The 22339-nt window shown below is 30.1% G+C and overlaps 1 protein-coding gene across 3 annotated transcripts in view; it reads left to right on the forward strand.

Annotated features, from left to right (window-relative positions):
- The first annotated feature begins 1577 nt into the window (after positions 1 to 1577).
- The window catches only part of LOC141393794 (cyclin-dependent kinase-like 1), a 108653-nt gene continuing 87891 nt past the window's right edge, over positions 1578 to 22339 (forward strand). The window contains exon 1 of one of the 3 annotated variants that reach the window (XM_073967268.1): positions 1578 to 2526. In XM_073967268.1, coding sequence (XP_073823369.1) covers positions 2459 to 2526 — 68 coding nt within the window. In that variant the 5' untranslated portion in view covers positions 1578 to 2458. Of the gene's footprint in view, positions 2527 to 10153; positions 10584 to 22339 lie in introns of those variants that run through there. The other 2 variants (XM_073967270.1, XM_073967289.1) reach the window with 2 other exon arrangements.

The following is a 22339-nucleotide window of genomic DNA, read 5'->3' on the forward strand; positions in this document are numbered from 1 at the left end:
TTTTTTTAAATCCACGTTTATTGAAGAATATATTTTAAGCAATCCACGTTTATTGAAGAATATATTTTAAGCAATCCACGTTTAAAGAACAAATATTTTTTAAAAAATCCACCTTTATTGAGAATATATTTTTAAAAAATTCACGTTTATTAAACAAATATTTTTAAAAATCCAAATTTATTAAAAAAAAAATTAACAATACACGTATATTTTACAAACACACTTTTATTGAAAAAATATTTTGATTGCTTAAGTCTGAAGTATTCCCATTGGGGAAAGCCGAAAAGTGAGCATCATTCTTATTAACATGAGAATACTCGATGCTTAAAGAGTTCAGGTTTTCGCTAGAAAAATCACCATTTCAAGAACTAAAAGGACAATTGATAATTCCTTTCGCAGGGATGAAATCATGATATTGGTAGCGATCAGTAAATTTTGCAGGCTATCAGTGCGTTTTATAAACATAACTCTCTAAATAGAAAGTAATAATGAAGTTAAGCCAATTAAGCAATCATATGATTGAATCTTCAACTAAAACAAAACAAACAGAAAAAATATTTTTTTTAAATAAAACCCACGTTTATTGAAAAAAAAATATTTTTTTAAAAAAACACGTTTATTGAAAAAAAATTTTTTTTAAAAAAACCAAGTTCATTGAAAAAATATTTTTAAAAAAATCCAAGTTTATTGAAAAAATATTTTTTTTTTACATCCACGTTTATTGAAATTATATTTTTTTTAAATTTCACGTTTGATATAAATATTTTTTAAAAAATCCAGGTTTGGTGGAAAAATATTTTTTAAAAAATCCACGTTTGGTGGAAAAATATTTTTTAAAAAATCTACGTTTGGTGGAAAAATATTTTTAAAAAAGTCCACGTTCCACTTTAGCTGGAAAAATATTTTTTAAAAAATCCACGTTTGGTGGAAAAATATTTTTTAAAAAATCCACGTTTGGTGGAAAAATATTTTTAAAAAAGTCCACGTTTAGTGGAAAATATTTTTTAAAAAATCCACGTTTGGTGGAAAAATATTTTTTAAAAAGTCCCCGTTTGTGGGAAAAAATATTTTTTAAAAAATCCACATTGGTGGAAAAAATATTTTTAAAAAAATCTACGTTTGGTGGACTATATTTTTAAAAAACCACGTTTTATGAAAAAATATTTTTAAAAAACACTATAAAAATCCACGTTTGGTGGAAAAAGATATTTTTTAAGTCCTTTATTGTTGAAAAAATACCTTTTTTAAAAAATCCTTTTTAGTTGGAAAATTTTTTTTGAAAAAAATTTCTTTTGGTTGAAAAATATTTAAAAAAATCCACGTTTGTTGCAAAATATTTTTCCCCGTGTATCTAATAAAATATTCGCCAATATTCATATGTTTGTATGTACATATCTTGCATACGTTAATATTGCAATCGAATGTCAAACCGCAACATGTAAAACCAAAAACAAAAAACGACCAGGACACAAAAAACGCTGTACAAACATAGACAAGATAGAGAGATAACCCGGCTGGCTGATAGCAATATGCAAATGGTCACAAACAGGCAGACAGACATGCATATCTTCGTGTTCACATACAAAATCATAAACATGTGAAAACCACAACAAAGACCATGGCGCGGAGTATGTGAAAAAAGCTGGGCAAGCTGATACAGTTCCACAGCTGGGAGGAGTATTGAGTGCCTGAAACTCATTTAGACCCAGACACAGACTAAGCAAAAAAAAAACGCAAAACAAGAAATCGAGAAGTCACCATAAAACTCAATAGCACTTAAATGTAGCAGACAAAACAATTGGGAAATCCTTGCTCTCCATCTCCAGTGAGACCTCCATGCCGCTGTGCTTAGCAATAGCTTACCGCCAAAATAAACCGCGTTGCCAATGTCAACCATAAACAACAGATTTGTTTTTTTGCTTTGCTGCTGTTATTCACTACATATTGCTTTGTGCCATACATATGTTGTTATTGTTGTTTATTCCATTCACGTTTAGCTTTCATGTTTTTTATGCAGAATATCGTGGCAATTTACTACCACCGTTCGTTCGTTCGTTCACTACCAAAGTAACCAGAAATAAATAAACAAAACGCGAAAAAAAAGTTATGGAAAATAGTTAACAAATTTCAATTGGTGAAAAACAGGATTAAAATCCTTCAAAATGTCTGCAGTGAAATATATTTTAAGCACAGTTATAAATTGAGATTAACCAAAGGTGCCCAATGGTGAAAGTGTGAAAAAAGAGGTTTAAAAATAAATTCTCAACAAAATCCACGTTACACAAAAAAGAAAATTCCAGTACAAATGTCATGTCTGCGCAAGTGATTATCCTCCAATCCTAATAAATTTGTGTTTTCATTCTTTCACTTTAAATAAATCAATTTAAATTTATTTTCAAAAAAATTGTGAGAATTAATTGTCTAAATCCCCCCTTGCCATTTGTCCCCGCCCTTCTATATGGACAAATGGTTCGGTGAGAAACGTTTGTGGTTATTTGGTAATCATCTGCCATTATTGCCACGTGGGTGAGTGAACTTTTGTTTATTTTTTCCTTAATGAAACAACAACAAATCAATGTAATAATTTCTAGACACACGCACGTATTTCAAAAAGTCAACAATTATCCCACTTACTCGTAAATCATGAGCAAAAAAATCATTGAAATATTAATAAGTTCTAAAAGAAAACAGAAGTCTGGTGCATAGTTTCAGGCGCTTCATTGAAAAACAAAATATTCAAATGTTCTAAACATATGGTTGTACTACTTGACTGATTATAATAAAATCCAAATTTTGTAGATCAATTGAAAAATTAATTTTTAAAAAATCCACGATTTGTGGATTATTTTGAAAAATTATTTTTTAAAAAATCCACGTATTGTGGATTATTTTAAAAAATTAATTTTAAATTAAAAATTAATTTTTAAAAAGATCCATGTTTTGTGGATTATTTTGAAAAATTAATTTTTAAAAAATCCACGTTTTGTGGATTATTTTGAAAAATAAATTTTTAAAAAATCCACGTTTTGTGGATTATTTTGAAAAATTAATTTTTAAAAAATCCACGTTTTGTGGATTATTTTGAAAAATTAATTTTTAAAAAATCCACGTTTTGTGGATTATTTTGAAAAATTAATTTTTAAAAAATCCACGTTTTGTGGATTATTTTGAAAAATTAATTTTTAAAAAATCCACGTTTTGTGGATTATTTTAAAAAATTAATTTTTAAAAAATCCACGTTTTGTGGATTATTTTGAAAAATTAATTTTTAAAAAATCCACGTTTTGTGGATTATTTTGAAAAATTAATTTTTAAAAAATCCACGTTTTGTGGATTATTTTGAAAAATTAATTTTTAAAAAATCCACGTTTTGTGGATTATTTTGAAAAATTAATTTTTAAAAAATCCACGTTTTGTGGATTATTTTGAAAAATTAATTTTTAAAAAATCCACGTTTTGTGGATTATTTTGAAAAATTAATTTTTAAAAAGTCCACGTTTTGAGGATTATTTTGAAAAATAAATTTTTAAAAAATCCACGTTTTGTGGATTATTTTGAAAAATTAATTTTTAAAAAGTCCACGTTTTGTGGATTATTTTGAAAAATTAATTTTTAAAAAATCCACGTTTTGTGGATTATTTTGAAAAATTAATTTTTAAAAAATCCACGTTTTGTGGATTATTTTGAAAAATTAATTTTTAAAAAATCCACGTTTTGTGGATTATTTTGAAAAATTAATTTTTAAAAAATCCACGTTTTGTGGATTATTTTGAAAAATTAATTTTTAAAAAATCCACGTTTTGTGGATTATTTTGAAAAATTAATTTTTAAAAAATCCACGTTTTGTGGATTTTTTTGAAAAATTAATTTTTAAAAAATCCACGTTTTGTGGATTATTTTGAAAAATTAATTTTTAAAAAATCCACGTTTTGTGGATTATTTTGAAAAATTAATTTTTAAAAAATCCACGTTTTGTGGATTATTTTGAAAAATTAATTTTTAAAAAATCCACGTTTTGTGGATTATTTTGAAAAATTAATTTTTAAAAAATCCACGTTTTGTGGATTATTTTGAAAAATTAATTTTTAAAAAATCCACGTTTTGTGGATTATTTTGAAAAATTAATTTTTAAAAAATCCACGTTTTGTGGATTATTTTGAAAAAATAATTTTTAAAAAATCCACGTTTTGTGGATTATTTTGAAAAAATAATTTTTAAAAAATCCACGTTTTGTGGATTATTTTGAAAAATTAATTTTTAAAAAATCCACGTTTTGTGGATTATTTTGAAAAATTAATTTTTAAAAAATCCACGTTTTGTGGATTATTTTGAAAAATTAATTTTTAAAAAATCCACGTTTTGTGGATTATTTTGAAAAATTAATTTTTAAAAAATCCACGTTTGGTGGATTATTTTGAAAAATTAATTTTTAAAAAATCCACGTTTTGTGGGTTATTTTGAAAAATTAATTTTTAAAAAATCCACGTTTTGTGGATTATTTTGAAAAATTAATTTTTAAAAAATCCACGTTTTGTGGACTATTTTGAAAAATTAATTTTTAAAAAATCCACGTTTTGTGGACTATTTTGAAAAATTAATTTTTAAAAAATCCACGTTTTGTGGATTATTTTGAAAAATTAATTTTTAAAAAATCCACGTTTTGTGGATTATTTTGAAAAATTAATTTTTAAAAAATCCACGTTTTGTGGATTATTTTGAAAAATTAATTTTTAAAAAATCCACGTTTTGTGGATTATTTTGAAAAATTAATTTTTAAAAAATCCACGTTTTGTGGATTATTTTGAAAAATTAATTTTTAAAAAATCCACGTTTTGTGGATTATTTTGAAAAATTAATTTTTAAAAAATCCACGTTTTGTGGATTATTTTGAAAAATTAATTTTTAAAAAATCCACGTTTTGTGGATTATTTTGAAAAATTAATTTTTAAAAAATCCACGTTTTGTGGATTATTTTGAAAAATTAATTTTTAAAAAATCCACGTTTTGTGGATTATTTTGAAAAATTAATTTTTAAAAAATCCACGTTTTGTGGATTATTTTGAAAAATTAATTTTTAAAAAATCCACGTTTTGTGGATTATTTTGAAAAATTAATTTTTAAAAAATCCACGTTTTGTGGATTATTTTGAAAAATTAATTTTTAAAAAATCCACGTTTTGTGGATTATTTTGAAAAATTAATTTTTAAAAAATCCACGTTTTGTGGATTATTTTGAAAAATTAATTTTTAAAAAATCCACGTTTTGTGGATTATTTTGAAAAATTAATTTTTAAAAAATCCACGTTTTGTGGATTATTTTGAAAAATTAATTTTTAAAAAATCCACGTTTTGTGGATTATTTTGAAAAATTAATTTTTAAAAAATCCACGTTTTGTGGATTATTTTGAAAAATTAATTTTTAAAAAATCCACGTTTTGTGGATTATTTTGAAAAATTAATTTTTAAAAAATCCACGTTTTGTGGATTATTTTGAAAAATTAATTTTTAAAAAATCCACGTTTTGTGGATTATTTTGAAAAATTAATTTTTAAAAAATCCACGTTTTGTGGATTATTTTGAAAAATTAATTTTTAAAAAATCCACGTTTTGTGGATTATTTTGAAAAATTAATTTTTAAAAAATCCACGTTTTGTGGATTATTTTGAAAAATTAATTTTTAAAAAATCCACGTTTTGTGGATTATTTTGAAAAATTAATTTTTAAAAAATCCACGTTTTGTGGATTATTTTGAAAAATTAATTTTTAAAAAATCCACGTTTTGTGGATTATTTTGAAAAATTAATTTTTAAAAAATCCACGTTTTGTGGATTATTTTGCAAAATTAATTTTTAAAAAATCCACGTTTTGTGGATTATTTTGAAAAATTAATTTTTAAAAAATCCACGTTTTGTGGATTATTTTGAAAAATTAATTTTTAAAAAATCCACGTTTTGTGGATTATTTTGAAAAATTAATTTTTAAAAAATCCACGTTTTGTGGATTATTTTGAAAAATTAATTTTTAAAAAATCCACGTTTTGTGGATTATTTTGAAAAATTAATTTTTAAAAAATCCACGTTTTGTGGATTATTTTGAAAAATTAATTTTTAAAAAATCCACGTTTTGTGGATTATTTTGAAAAATTAATTTTTAAAAAATCCACGTTTTGTGGATTATTTTGAAAAACTAATTTTTAAAAAATCCACATTTTGTGGATTATTTTGAAAAATTAATTTTTAAAAAATCCACGTTTTGTGGATTATTTTGAAAAAATAATTTTTAAAAAATCCACGTTTTGTGGATTATTTTGAAAAAATAATTTTTAAAAAATCCACGTTTTGTGGATTATTTTGAAAAATTAATTTTTAAAAAATCCACGTTTTGTGGATTATTTTGAAAAATTAATTTTTAAAAAATCCACGTTATGTGGATTATTTTGAAAAATTAATTTTTAAAAAATCCACGTTTTGTGGATTATTTTGAAAAATTAATTTTTAAAAAATCCACGTTTTGTGGATTATTTTGAAAAATTAATTTTTAAAAAATCCACGTTTTGTGGATTATTTTGAAAAATTAATTTTTAAAAAATCCACGTTTTGTGGATTATTTTGAAAAATTAATTTTTAAAAAATCCACGTTTAGTGGATTATTTTGAAAAATTAATTTTTAAAAAAATCCACGTTTTGTGGATTATTTTGAAAAATTAATTTTTAAAAAATCCACGTTTTGTGGATTATTTTGACAAATTATTTTTAAAAAATCCACGTTTTGTGGATTATTTTGAAAAATTATTTTTTAAAAAATCCACGTAGAGTCGATTATTTTGAAAAACTATTTTTTAAAAATTCCACAATTTGTGGATTATTTTGAAAAATTAATTTTTAAAAAATCCACGTTTTGTGGATTATTTTGAAAAATTAATTTTTAAAAAATCCAAGTTATGTGCATTATTTTGAAAAATTAATTTTAAATTTAAAATTAATTTTTAAAAAATCCACGTTTTGTGGATTATTTTGAAAAATTAATTTTTAAAAAATCCACGTTTTGTGGATTGTTTTGAAAAATTAATTTTTAAAAAATCCACGTTTTGTGGATTATTTTGACAAATTATTTTTAAAAAATCCACGTTTTGTGGATTATTTTGAAAAATTATTTTTTAAAAAATCCACGTAGAGTCGATTATTTTGAAAAACTATTTTTTAAAAATTCCACAATTTGTGGATTATTTTGAAAAATTAATTTTTAAAAAATCCACGTTTTGTGGATTATTTTGAAAAATTAATTTTTAAAAAATCCAAGTTATGTGCATTATTTTGAAAAATTAATTTTAAATTTAAAATTAATTTTTAAAAAATCCACGTTTAGTGGATTATTTTGAAAAATCAATTTTTAAAAAATCCACGTAGAGCCGATTATTTTGAAAAACTATTTTTTAAAAATTCCACAATTTGTGGATTATTTTGAAAAATTAATTTTTAAAAAATCCACGTTTTGTGGATTATTTTGAAAAATTAATTTTTAAAAAATCCACGTTTTGTGGATTATTTTGAAAAATTAATTTTTAAAAAATCCAAGTTATGTGCATTATTTTGAAAAATTAATTTTAAATTTAAAATTAATTTTTAAAAAATCCACGTTTTGTGGATTATTTTGAAAAATTAATTTTTAAAAAATCCACGTTTTGTGGATTGTTTTGAAAAATTAATTTTTAAAAAATCCACGTTTTGTGGATTATTTTGAAAAATTAATTTTTAAAAAATCCACGTTTTGTGGATTATTTTGAAAAATTAATTTTTAAAAAATCCACGTTTTGTGGATTATTTTGAAAAATTAATTTTTAAAAAATCCACGTTTAATGGATTATTTTGAAAAATTAATTTTTAAAAAATCCACGTTTAGTGGATTATTTTGAAAAATTAATTTTTAAAAAATCCACGTTTAGTGGATTATTTTGAAAAATTAATTTTTAAAAAAATCCACGTTTCGTGGATTATTTTGAAAAATTAATTTTTAAAAAAATCCACGTTTTGTGGATTATTTTGAAAAATTAATTTTTAAAAAATCCACGTTTTGTGGATTATTTTGAAAAATTAATTTTTAAAAAATCCACGTTTTGTGGATTATTTTGAAAAATTAATTTTTTAAAAATCCACGTTTTGTGGATTATTTTGAAAAATTAATTTTTAAAAAATCCACGTTTTGTGGATTATTTTGATAAATTAATTTTTAAAAAATCCACGTTTTGTGGATTATTTTGAAAAATTAATTTTTAAAAAATCCACGTTTTGTGGATTATTTTGAAAAATTAATTTTTAAAAAATCCACGTTTTGTGGATTATTTTGAAAAATTAATTTTTAAAAAATCCACGTTTTGTGGATTATTTTGAAAAATTAATTTTTAAAAAATCCACGTTTTGTGGATTATTTTGAAAAATTAATTTTTAAAAAATCCACGTTTTGTGGATTATTTTGAAAAATTAATTTTTAAAAAATCCACGTTTTGTGGATTATTTTGAAAAATTAATTTTTAAAAAATCCACGTTTTGTGGATTGTTTTGAAAAATTAATTTTTAACAAATTAACGTTTTGTGGATTATTTTGAAAAATTAATTTTTAAAAAATCCACGTTTTGTGGATTGTTTTGAAAAATTAATTTTTAACAAATTAACGTTTTGTGGATTATTTTGAAAAATTAATTTTTAAAAAATCCACGATTTGTGGATTATTTTGAAAAATTTGTGGATTTGGTTTTGTGGATTATTTTGAAAAATTAATTAATTTTTAAAAAATCCACGTCTTGTGGATTATTTTGAAAAATTAATTAATTTTTAAAAAATCCACGTCTTGTGGATTATTTTGAAAAATTAATTTTTAAAAAATCCACGTCTTGTGGATTATTTTGAAAAATTAATTAATTTTTAAAAAATCCACGTCTTGTGGATTATTTTGAAAAATTAATTTTTAAAAAATCCACGTCTTGTGGATTATTTTGAAAAATTAATTTTTAAAAAATTCACGTCTTGCGGATTATTTTGAAAAATTAATTTTTAAAAAATCCACGTCTTGTGTATTATTTTGAAAAATTAATTTTTAAAAAAATCCACGTCTTGTGGATTATTTTAAAAAATTAATTTTTAAAAAATCCACGTTTTGTGGATTATTTTGAAAAATTAATTTTTAAAAAATCCACGTTTTGTGGATTATTTTGAAAAATTAATTTTTAAAAAATCCACGTTTTGTGGATTATTTTGAAAAATTAATTTTTAAAAAATCCACGTTTTGTGGATTATTTTTTAAAATATTTCACATTTTGTGGATTATTTTGAAAAATTAATTTTTTAAAAAATCCACGTTTTGTGGATTATTTTGAAAAATTAATTTTTAAAAAATCCACGTTTTGTGGATTATTTTGAAAAATTAATTTTTAAAAAATCCACGTTTTGTGGATTATTTTGAAAAATTAATTTTTAAAAAATCCACGTTTTGTAGATAATTTTGAAAAATTAATTTTTTAAAATATTTCACATTTTGTGGATTATTTTGAAAAATTAAATAAAAAAACCCTTTTTGTGGAATATTTTGAAAAATTATTTAAAAAAAAAAATCCCGTTTTGTGGATTATGTAAAAAATATTTTTATAAAATTATTTAAAAAAAACGTTTTTTAAAAAAATGTTTAAAAAAATGTTTTGAAAATTAATTTTATTTAAACCAATCGGATTTTTCTCAACTTCCTCTTAAAAATGAAATCGTTGTTTATATCAGAAAAAATGTCTATTTAAAATGTCTTTCTCGTTCTTATAGCCATCCAACGACTAAAAATGCATTAGGCTATAAACTATTTCAACAATAACGTCATTATCTGTTTTTTGTGAATTCCCACCCCACGAAAAAATGGAGCAAAATGCAATAACGACAACAAAAACACTAAAAATTTATGACACTAATAATGACAGTCATGCCTCTAAGGCATTATTAATAATCATCTTGATAAGGCTAAAAACCCCCCTTCGTCGGTCTCTCCACGAAGGCAACAAAAAGTGCTCAACAATCCAAAGGATTGCATGAATAAGTAGCAAAAAAACCAGATCACAAAAAAAGTGAATTGCAAAAAATATTCGACCAGAAAACAAGACGAATTTTCCATACAATTCTAGTGCAGCAAAAATATTTGCATCGAACACGGGACAGTAAGATACGGTCGCTGGTTGGTTCTTTTTGTTGCTGATAGTCAATGACAGAAATTGCTAGATATTAGGCAGAAATATTTTTTCGGCTCCTCTATTAACGTTTATTGAACATTATTAAAAATTGAGTTGCTCCCTTTTTCGTTTGGAGATTTTATTGTTTGGTTGCTTGTGGTGACAAAAAGAAAGAAAACATTTAAGTTGAGACGGAAAGTACCGTAACGAAATAACGCGATTTATCATAACAAAAAATTATCACAGCCATTTGTATTTTTGTGGTTGGGAGAGGAGGAAACAGACAAGGCAGAAAAACATAAAAATCAAGTCTAAGAGGCAAGACAAGCTGTTGAACACCATTCATTGATTATACATTAGCAGCTGAGGTGCAAGGAGGTGAGGTGAGTAAGTTGAGATAACACATTCAACGTCTATTTGATTGAGGCCACGAAAAAAATCCTTAAAAAATCCACGCCTATTTGGTTTGTTGAGGCCACGAAAAAATCCTTAAAAAATCCACGCCTATTTGGTTTGTTGAGGCCACGAAAAAATCCTTAAAAAATCCACGCCTATTTGGTTTGTTGAGGCCACGAAAAAATCCTTAAAAAATCCAGGCCACGAAAAAATCCTTAAAAAATCCACGCCTCTTTGGTTTGTTGAGGCCACGAAAAAATCCTTAAAAAATCCAGGCCACGAAAAAATCCTTAAAAAATCCACGCCTCTTTGGTTTGTTGAGGCCACGAAAAAATCCTTAAAAAATCCAGGCCACGAAAAAATCCTTAAAAAATCCACGCCTCTTTGGTTTGTTGAGGCCACGAAAAAATCCTTAAAAAATCCACGCCTCTTTGGTTTGTTGAGGCCACGAAAAAATCCTTAAAAAATCCACGCCTCTTTGGTTTGTTGAGGCCACGAAAAAATCCTTAAAAAATCCACGCCTCTTTGGTTTGTTGAGGCCACGAAAAAATCCTTAAAAAATCCACGCCTCTTTGGTTTGTTGAGGCCACGAAAAAATCCTTAAAAAATCCACGCCTCTTTGGTTTGTTGAGGCCACGAAAAAATCCTTAAAAAATCCACGCCTCTTTGGTTTGTTGAGGCCACGAAAAAATCCTTAAAAAATCCACGCCTCTTTGGTTTGTTGAGGCCACGAAAAAATCCTTAAAAAATCCACGCCTCTTTGGTTTGTTGAGGCCACGAAAAAATCCTTAAAAAATCCACGCCTCTTTGGTTTGTTGAGGCCACGAAAAAATCCTTAAAAAATCCACGCCTCTTTGGTTTGTTGAGGCCACGAAAAAATCCTTAAAAAATCCACGCCTCTTTGGTTTGTTGAGGCCACGAAAAAATCCTTAAAAAATCCACGCCTCTTTGGTTTGTTGAGGCCACGAAAAAATCCTTAAAAAATCCACGCCTCTTTGGTTTGTTGAGGCCACGAAAAAATCCTTAAAAAATCCACGCCTCTTTGGTTTGTTGAGGCCACGAAAAAATCCTTAAAAAATCCACGCCTCTTTGGTTTGTTGAGGCCACGAAAAAATCCTTAAAAAATCCACGCCTCTTTGGTTTGTTGAGGCCACGAAAAAATCCTTAAAAAATCCACGCCTCTTTGGTTTGTTGAGGCCACGAAAAATCCTTAAAAAATCCACGCCTCTTTGGTTTGTTGAGGCCACGAAAAAATCCTTAAAAAATCCACGCCTCTTTGGTTTGTTGAGGCCACGAAAAAATCCTTAAAAAATCCACGCCTCTTTGGTTTGTTGAGGCCACGAAAAAATCCTTAAAAAATCCACGCCTCTTTGGTTTGTTGAGGCCACGAAAAAATCCTTAAAAAATCCACGCCTATTTGGTTTGTTGAGGCCACGAAAAAATCCTTAAAAAATCCACGCCTACTTGGTTTGTTGAGGCCACGAAAAAATCCTTAAAAAATCCACGCCTATTTGGTTTGTTGAGGCCACGAAAAAATCCTTAAAAAATCCACGCCTATTTGGTTTGTTGAGGCCACGAAAAAATCCTTCAAAAATCCACGCCTATTTGGTTTGTTGAGGCCACGAAAAAATCCTTAAAAAATCCACGCCTATTTGGTTTGTTGAGGCCACGAAAAAATCCTTAAAAAATCCACGCCTATTTGGTTTGTTGAGGCCACGAAAAAATCCTTAAAAAATCCACGCCTATTTGGTTTGTTGAGGCCACGAAAAAATCCTTAAAAAATCCACGCCTATTTGGTTTGTTGAGGCCACGAAAAAATCCTTAAAAAATCCACGCCTATTTGGTTTGTTGAGGCCACGAAAAAATCCTTAAAAAATCCACGCCTATTTGGTTTGTTGAGGCCACGAAAAAATCCTTAAAAAATCCACGCCTATTTGGTTTGTTGAGGCCACGAAAAAATCCTTAAAAAATCCAGGCCACGAAAAAATCCTTAAAAAATCCACGCCTCTTTGGTTTGTTGAGGCCACGAAAAAATCCTTAAAAAATCCAGGCCACGAAAAAATCCTTAAAAAATCCAGGCCACGAAAAAATCCTTAAAAAATCCACGCCTCTTTGGTTTGTTGAGGCCACGAAAAAATCCTTAAAAAATCCACGCCTCTTTGGTTTGTTGAGGCCACGAAAAAATCCTTAAAAAATCCACGCCTCTTTGGTTTGTTGAGGCCACGAAAAAATCCTTAAAAAATCCACGCCTCTTTGGTTTGTTGAGGCCACGAAAAAATCCTTAAAAAATCCACGCCTCTTTGGTTTGTTGAGGCCACGAAAAAATCCTTAAAAAATCCACGCCTCTTTGGTTTGTTGAGGCCACGAAAAAATCCTTAAAAAATCCACGCCTCTTTGGTTTGTTGAGGCCACGAAAAAATCCTTAAAAAATCCACGCCTCTTTGGTTTGTTGAGGCCACGAAAAAATCCTTAAAAAATCCACGCCTCTTTGGTTTGTTGAGGCCACGAAAAAATCCTTAAAAAATCCACGCCTCTTTGGTTTGTTGAGGCCACGAAAAAATCCTTAAAAAATCCACGCCTCTTTGGTTTGTTGAGGCCACGAAAAAATCCTTAAAAAATCCACGCCTCTTTGGTTTGTTGAGGCCACGAAAAAATCCTTAAAAAATCCACGCCTCTTTGGTTTGTTGAGGCCACGAAAAAATCCTTAAAAAATCCACGCCTCTTTGGTTTGTTGAGGCCACGAAAAAATCCTTAAAAAATCCACGCCTCTTTGGTTTGTTGAGGCCACGAAAAAATCCTTAAAAAATCCACGCCTCTTTGGTTTGTTGAGGCCACGAAAAAATCCTTAAAAAATCCACGCCTCTTTGGTTTGTTGAGGCCACGAAAAAATCCTTAAAAAATCCACGCCTCTTTGGTTTGTTGAGGCCACGAAAAAATCCTTAAAAAATCCACGCCTCTTTGGTTTGTTGAGGCCACGAAAAAATCCTTAAAAATCCACGCCTCTTTGGTTTGTTGAGGCCACGAAAAAATCCTTAAAAAATCCACGCCTCTTTGGTTTGTTGAGGCCACGAAAAAATCCTTAAAAAATCCACGCCTCTTTGGTTTGTTGAGGCCACGAAAAAATCCTTAAAAAATCCACGCCTCTTTGGTTTGTTGAGGCCACGAAAAAATCCTTAAAAAATCCACGCCTCTTTGGTTTGTTGAGGCCACGAAAAATCCTTAAAAAATCCACGCCTCTTTGGTTTGTTGAGGCCACGAAAAAATCCTTAAAAAATCCACGCCTCTTTGGTTTGTTGAGGCCACGAAAAAATCCTTAAAAAATCCACGCCTCTTTGGTTTGTTGAGGCCACGAAAAAATCCTTAAAAAATCCACGCCTCTTTGGTTTGTTGAGGCCACGAAAAAATCCTTAAAAAATCCACGCCTATTTGGTTTGTTGAGGCCACGAAAAAATCCTTAAAAAATCCACGCCTCTTTGGTTTGTTGAGGCCACGAAAAAATCCTTAAAAAATCCACGCCTATTTGGTTTGTTGAGGCCACGAAAAAATCCTTAAAAAATCCACGCCTATTTGGTTTGTTGAGGCCACGAAAAAATCCTTAAAAAATCCACGCCTATTTGGTTTGTTGAGGCCACGAAAAAATCCTTAAAAAATCCACGCCTATTTGGTTTGTTGAGGCCACGAAAAAATCCTTAAAAAATCCACGCCTATTTGGTTTGTTGAGGCCACGAAAAAATCCTTAAAAAATCCACGCCTATTTGGTTTGTTGAGGCCACGAAAAAATCCTTAAAAAATCCACGCCTATTTGGTTTGTTGAGGCCACGAAAAAATCCTTAAAAAATCCACGCCTATTTGGTTTGTTGAGGCCACGAAAAAATCCTTAAAAAATCCACGCCTATTTGGTTTGTTGAGGCCACGAAAAAATCCTTAAAAAATCCACGCCTATTTGGTTTGTTGAGGCCACGAAAAAATCCTTAAAAAATCCACGCCTATTTGGTTTGTTGAGGCCACGAAAAAATCCTTAAAAAATCCACGCCTATTTGGTTTGTTGAGGCCACGAAAAAATCCTTAAAAAATCCACGCCTATTTGGTTTGTTGAGGCCACGAAAAAATCCTTAAAAAATCCACGCCTATTTGGTTTGTTGAGGCCACGAAAAAATCCTTAAAAAATCCACGCCTATTTGGTTTGTTGAGGCCACGAAAAAATCCTTAAAAAATCCACGCCTATTTGGTTTGTTGAGGCCACGAAAAAATCCTTAAAAAATCCACGCCTATTTGGTTTGTTGAGGCCACGAAAAAATCCTTAAAAAATCCACGCCTATTTGGTTTGTTGAGGCCACGAAAAAATCCTTAAAAAATCCACGCCTATTTGGTTTGTTGAGGCCACGAAAAAATCCTTAAAAAATCCACGCCTATTTGGTTTGTTGAGGCCACGAAAAAATCCTTAAAAAATCCACGCCTATTTGGTTTGTTGAGGCCACGAAAAAATCCTTAAAAAATCCACGCCTATTTGGTTTGTTGAGGCCACGAAAAAATCCTTAAAAAATCCACGCCTATTTGGTTTGTTGAGGCCACGAAAAAATCCTTAAAAAATCCACGCCTATTTGGTTTGTTGAGGCCACGAAAAAATCCTTAAAAAATCCACGCCTATTTGGTTTGTTGAGGCCACGAAAAAATCCTTAAAAAATCCACGCCTATTTGGTTTGTTGAGGCCACGAAAAAATCCTTAAAAAATCCACGCCTATTTGGTTTGTTGAGGCCACGAAAAAATCCTTAAAAAATCCACGCCTATTTGGTTTGTTGAGGCCACGAAAAAATCCTTAAAAAATCCACGCCTATTTGGTTTGTTGAGGCCACGAAAAAATCCTTAAAAAATCCACGCCTATTTGGTTTGTTGAGGCCACGAAAAAATCCTTAAAAAATCCACGCCTATTTGGTTTGTTGAGGCCACGAAAAAATCCTTAAAAAATCCACGCCTATTTGGTTTGTTGAGGCCACGAAAAAATCCTTAAAAAATCCACGCCTATTTGGTTTGTTGAGGCCACGAAAAAATCCTTAAAAAATCCACGCCTATTTGGTTTGTTGAGGCCACGAAAAAATCCTTAAAAAATCCACGCCTATTTGGTTTGTTGAGGCCACGAAAAAATCCTTAAAAAATCCACGCCTATTTGGTTTGTTGAGGCCACGAAAAAATCCTTAAAAAATCCACGCCTATTTGGTTTGTTGAGGCCACGAAAAAATCCTTAAAAAATCCACGCCTATTTGGTTTGTTGAGGCCACGAAAAAATCCTTAAAAAATCCACGCCTATTTGGTTTGTTGAGGCCACGAAAAAATCCTTAAAAAATCCACGCCTATTTGGTTTGTTGAGGCCACGAAAAAATCCTTAAAAAATCCACGCCTATTTGGTTTGTTGAGGCCACGAAAAAATCCTTAAAAAATCCACGCCTATTTGGTTTGTTGAGGCCACGAAAAAATCCTTAAAAAATCCACGCCTATTTGGTTTGTTGAGGCCACGAAAAAATCCTTAAAAAATCCACGCCTATTTGGTTTGTTGAGGCCACGAAAAAATCCTTAAAAAATCCACGCCTATTTGGTTTGTTGAGGCCACGAAAAAATCCTTAAAAAATCCACGCCTATTTGGTTTGTTGAGGCCACGAAAAAATCCTTAAAAAATCCACGCCTATTTGGTTTGTTGAGGCCACGAAAAAATCCTTAAAAAATCCACGCCTATTTGGTTTGTTGAGGCCACGAAAAAATCCTTAAAAAATCCACGCCTATTTGGTTTGTTGAGGCCACGAAAAAATCCTTAAAAAATCCACGCCTATTTGGTTTGTTGAGGCCACGAAAAAATCCTTAAAAAATCCACGCCTATTTGGTTTGTTGAGGCCACGAAAAAATCCTTAAAAAATCCACGCCTATTTGGTTTGTTGAGGCCACGAAAAAATCCTTAAAAAATCCACGCCTATTTGGTTTGTTGAGGCCACGAAAAAATCCTTAAAAAATCCACGCCTATTTGGTTTGTTGAGGCCACGAAAAAATCCTTAAAAAATCCACGCCTATTTGGTTTGTTGAGGCCACGAAAAAATCCTTAAAAAATCCACGCCTATTTGGTTTGTTGAGGCCACGAAAAAATCCTTAAAAAATCCACGCCTATTTGGTTTGTTGAGGCCACGAAAAAATCCTTAAAAAATCCACGCCTATTTGGTTTGTTGAGGCCACGAAAAAATCCTTAAAAAATCCACGCCTATTTGGTTTGTTGAGGCCACGAAAAAATCCTTAAAAAATCCACGCCTATTTGGTTTGTTGAGGCCACGAAAAAATCCTTAAAAAATCCACGCCTATTTGGTTTGTTGAGGCCACGAAAAAATCCTTAAAAAATCCACGCCTATTTGGTTTGTTGAGGCCACGAAAAAATCCTTAAAAAATCCACGCCTATTTGGTTTGTTGAGGCCACGAAAAAATCCTTAAAAAATCCACGCCTATTTGGTTTGTTGAGGCCACGAAAAAATCCTTAAAAAATCCACGCCTATTTGGTTTGTTGAGGCCACGAAAAAATCCTTAAAAAATCCACGCCTATTTGGTTTGTTGAGGCCACGAAAAAATCCTTAAAAAATCCACGCCTATTTGGTTTGTTGAGGCCACGAAAAAATCCTTAAAAAATCCACGCCTATTTGGTTTGTTGAGGCCACGAAAAAATCCTTAAAAAATCCACGCCTATTTGGTTTGTTGAGGCCACGAAAAAATCCTTAAAAAATCCACGCCTATTTGGTTTGTTGAGGCCACGAAAAAATCCTTAAAAAATCCACGCCTATTTGGTTTGTTGAGGCCACGAAAAAATCCTTAAAAAATCCACGCCTATTTGGTTTGTTGAGGCCACGAAAAAATCCTTAAAAAATCCACGCCTATTTGGTTTGTTGAGGCCACGAAAAAATCCTTAAAAAATCCACGCCTATTTGGTTTGTTGAGGCCACGAAAAAATCCTTAAAAAATCCACGCCTATTTGGTTTGTTGAGGCCACGAAAAAATCCTTAAAAAATCCACGCCTATTTGGTTTGTTGAGGCCACGAAAAAATCCTTAAAAAATCCACGCCTATTTGGTTTGTTGAGGCCACGAAAAAATCCTTAAAAAATCCACGCCTATTTGGTTTGTTGAGGCCACGAAAAAATCCTTAAAAAATCCACGCCTATTTGGTTTGTTGAGGCCACGAAAAAATCCTTAAAAAATCCACGCCTATTTGGTTTGTTGAGGCCACGAAAAAATCCTTAAAAAATCCACGCCTATTTGGTTTGTTGAGGCCACGAAAAAATCCTTAAAAAATCCACGCCTATTTGGTTTGTTGAGGCCACGAAAAAATCCTTAAAAAATCCACGCCTATTTGGTTTGTTGAGGCCACGAAAAAATCCTTAAAAAATCCACGCCTATTTGGTTTGTTGAGGCCACGAAAAAATCCTTAAAAAATCCACGCCTATTTGGTTTGTTGAGGCCACGAAAAAATCCTTAAAAAATCCACGCCTATTTGGTTTGTTGAGGCCACGAAAAAATCCTTAAAAAATCCACGCCTATTTGGTTTGTTGAGGCCACGAAAAAATCCTTAAAAAATCCACGCCTATTTGGTTTGTTGAGGCCACGAAAAAATCCTTAAAAAATCCACGCCTATTTGGTTTGTTGAGGCCACGAAAAAATCCTTAAAAAATCCACGCCTATTTGGTTTGTTGAGGCCACGAAAAAATCCTTAAAAAATCCACGCCTATTTGGTTTGTTGAGGCCACGAAAAAATCCTTAAAAAATCCACGCCTATTTGGTTTGTTGAGGCCACGAAAAAATCCTTAAAAAATCCACGCCTATTTGGTTTGTTGAGGCCACGAAAAAATCCTTAAAAAATCCACGCCTATTTGGTTTGTTGAGGCCACGAAAAAATCCTTAAAAAATCCACGCCTATTTGGTTTGTTGAGGCCACGAAAAAATCCTTAAAAAATCCACGCCTATTTGGTTTGTTGAGGCCACGAAAAAATCCTTAAAAAATCCACGCCTATTTGGTTTGTTGAGGCCACGAAAAAATCCTTAAAAAATCCACGCCTATTTGGTTTGTTGAGGCCACGAAAAAATCCTTAAAAAATCCACGCCTATTTGGTTTGTTGAGGCCACGAAAAAATCCTTAAAAAATCCACGCCTATTTGGTTTGTTGAGGCCACGAAAAAATCCTTAAAAAATCCACGCCTATTTGGTTTGTTGAGGCCACGAAAAAATCCTTAAAAAATCCACGCCTATTTGGTTTGTTGAGGCCACGAAAAAATCCTTAAAAAATCCACGCCTATTTGGTTTGTTGAGGCCACGAAAAAATCCTTAAAAAATCCACGCCTATTTGGTTTGTTGAGGCCACGAAAAAATCCTTAAAAAATCCACGCCTATTTGGTTTGTTGAGGCCACGAAAAAATCCTTAAAAAATCCATGCCTATTTGGTTTGTTGAGGCCACGAAAAAATCCTTAAAAAATCCACGCCTATTTGGTTTGTTGAGGCCACGAAAAAATCCTTAAAAAATCCACGCCTATTTGGTTTGTTGAGGCCACGAAAAAATCCTTAAAAAATCCACGCCTATTTGGTTTGTTGAGGCCACGAAAAAATCCTTAAAAAATCCACGCCTATTTGGTTTGTTGAGGCCACGAAAAAATCCTTAAAAAATCCACGCCTATTTGGTTTGTTGAGGCCACGAAAAAATCCTTAAAAAATCCACGCCTATTTGGTTTGTTGAGGCCACGAAAAAATCCTTAAAAAATCCACGCCTATTTGGTTTGTTGAGGCCACAAAAATCTTTATAATATCAAAATTTTAACCCTTTTCCATTTTTCCATTTCTTAAACTCCCATTGATGGTGATTTCCGCACTAAAATGCAATGTAATTTGCAAAAATAAAAACACCATTCTAACAAAGCTTCAATTGAACCTCAGCCATAACAACAACAAAATATTACAAATACACAATAACAACAACAGCAACAGGAAATCAGCCAAATATTAAACTACCAAAAGTCCTTTGTTGAGGTTTTGCCTGTTTTGAGGTTAGAGTTCATAGACTTGGGTTTTTATTTATTTTCATTTCAGAGTTTAGGTTTTTGTTGCTGCAGCTGCTGATGCAAGTGCTGTTGTTATTGGTTTTATATTTTACCTCGGGGCCAGGCAATGTAAAACTGTTTACCAACAATTTTTCACAGTTTTTGGCATCTCTCAAAATTTAGCATATTTCGCATGCCTTCATTAAAATGAATGAAAGGAGTAAAAGGCCAGGTTGCCGGTGGCGTTTCAACACCCACACTCCTCCACCCTTCATCACTGTTGATGCAAATGATATTTGAAAAAAATATTGATGTTGGAAATTCAATTGAGTGTGTCTGCCAATAATATATACAACACAAACGGAAACGACCCGCCAACCAACAAACCATCGATTCTTGGTTACCAATACAAAATATCCCATAAAAATTGCCAATCGACCAAAAAATATATTACAGAAATAAATTGCCAGTTAATTTGCAATTACTGATCGGTTGTGGGTTGTTGTTATTGTTGTTTTCTACCAATTCAATACTAAATTTCATTGTTCAAATCAAACAGCAAACAAAAAACATTAACATTTTATTGGTGATTGTTTTGTGGTGAGGAATTGAAATTCCAAAATAAATCAATAAATAAAATGGTAAGTGGCGGTAGTAGCTGGGAAACCAGAAATTAAGGGGACAATAAATGTAAATAAAACGATAGCAACAACAACAGACAGAGGAGGAAATAATCAATAACTTATTATGAAGTTAGACGGCAATGAATCAGATTATTAAAGCTTGGAAAGGATTAAAGGTGAAAAATATTCTTTAAAAAATCCACGTCTTGTGGGAGGGTTGAAAAAATATTCTTTAAAAAATCCACGTCTTGTGGTGAGCTTGAAAAAATATTCTTTAAAAAATCCACGTCTTGTGCTGAGCTTGAAAAAATATTCTTTAAAAAATCCACGTCTTGTAAGAGGTTTGAAAAAAATATTCTTTAAAAAATCCAAGTCTTGCGGACAGCTTGAAAAAAACATTCTTTAAAAAAGCCTGGTTTTGTGGTGAGCTTGAGAAAAATATTTTTTTAAAAATCCATGTCTTGTGGGAGAGTTGAAAAAATATTCTTTAGAAAATCCACTTCTTGTGTGTGGGTTGACAAATATTCTTTAAAAAAGTCAAGTCTTGTGGGGGGATTGAAAAAATGTTCTTTAAAAAATCCTCGTTTTTTGGTGAATTATTTGTTTGTATTTAAGGAGGCGCTGTTGCCATCAACGACAGTTTCAGATTATTTTTAAAGCTTGTAAAGGGTTAAAGATGAAAAATATTCTTTAAAAAATCCACGTGTTGTGGTGAGCTTGAAAAAAATATTCTTTAAAAAATCCACGTGTTGTGGTGAGCTTGAAAAAATATACTTTAAAAAATCCACGTCTTGTGGTGAGCTTGAAAAAAATATTCTTTAAAAAATCCACGTCTTGTGGTGAGCTTAAAAAAAAATATTCTTAAAAAAATCCACGTCTTGTGTTGAGCTTGAAAAAAATATTCTTTAAAAAATCCACGTCTTGTGGTGAGCTTGAAAAAAAATATTCTATAAAAAATCCACGTCTTGTGGTGAGCTTGAAAAAAATATTCTTTAAAAAATCCACGTCTTGTGGTGAGTTTGAAAAAATATTCATTAAAAAATCCACGTCTTGTGTTGAGCTTGAAAAAAATATTCTTTAAAAAATCCACGTCTTGTCGTGAGTTTGAAAAAATATTCATTAAAAAATCCACGTCTTGTGTTGAGCTTGAAAAAAATATTCTTTAAAAAATCCACGTCTTGTCGTGAGTTTGAAAAAATATTCATTAAAAAATCCACGTCTTGTGTTGAGCTTGAAAAAAATATTCTTTAAAAAATCCACGTCTTGTGTTGAGCTTGAAAAAAATATTCTTTTAAAAATTCACGTCTTGTGTTGAGCTTGAAAAAAATATTCTTTAAAAAATCCACGTCTTGTGTTGAGCTTGAAAAAAATTGTCTTTAAAAAATCCACGTCTTGTGTTGAGCTTGAAAAAAATATTCTTAAAAAAATCCACGTCTTGTGTTGAGCTTGAAAAAAATATTCTTTAAAAAATCCACGTCTTGTGTTGAGCTTGAAAAAAATATTCTTTAAAAAATCCACGTCTTGTGTTGAGCTTGAAAAAAATATTCTTTAAAAAATCCACGTCTTGTGTTGAGCTTGAAAAAAATATTCTTTAAAAAATCCACGTCTTGTGTTGAGCTTGAAAAAAATATTCATTAAAAAATCCACGTCTTGTGTTGAGCTTGAAAAAAAATATTCTTTAAAAAATCCACGTCTTGTGTTGTGCTTGAAAAAAATATTCTTTAAAAAATCCACGTCTTGTGGGAGAGATGAAAAAAAATATTCTTTAAAAAATCCACGTCTTGTGGGAGAGATGAAAAAAAATATTCTTTAAAAAATCCACGTCTTGTGGGAGAGATGAAAAAAATATTCTTTAAAAAACCCACGTCTTGTGGTGAGCTTGAAAAAAATATTCTTTAAAAAATCCACGTCTTGTGGTGAGCTTGAAAAAAATATTCTTTAAAAAATCCACGTCTTGTGGTGAGCTTGAAAAAATATTCTTTAAAAAATCCACGTCTTGTGGAGAGCTTGAAAAAAATATTCTTTAAAAAATCCACGTCTTGTGTTGAGCTTGAAAAAAATATTCTTTAA

This window comes from Musca autumnalis, unplaced genomic scaffold (genome assembly GCF_047663935.1).
Source record: "Musca autumnalis isolate F117 unplaced genomic scaffold, ASM4766393v1 scaffold_2, whole genome shotgun sequence".
Classification (NCBI taxonomy): Eukaryota; Metazoa; Arthropoda; class Insecta; order Diptera; family Muscidae; genus Musca; species Musca autumnalis.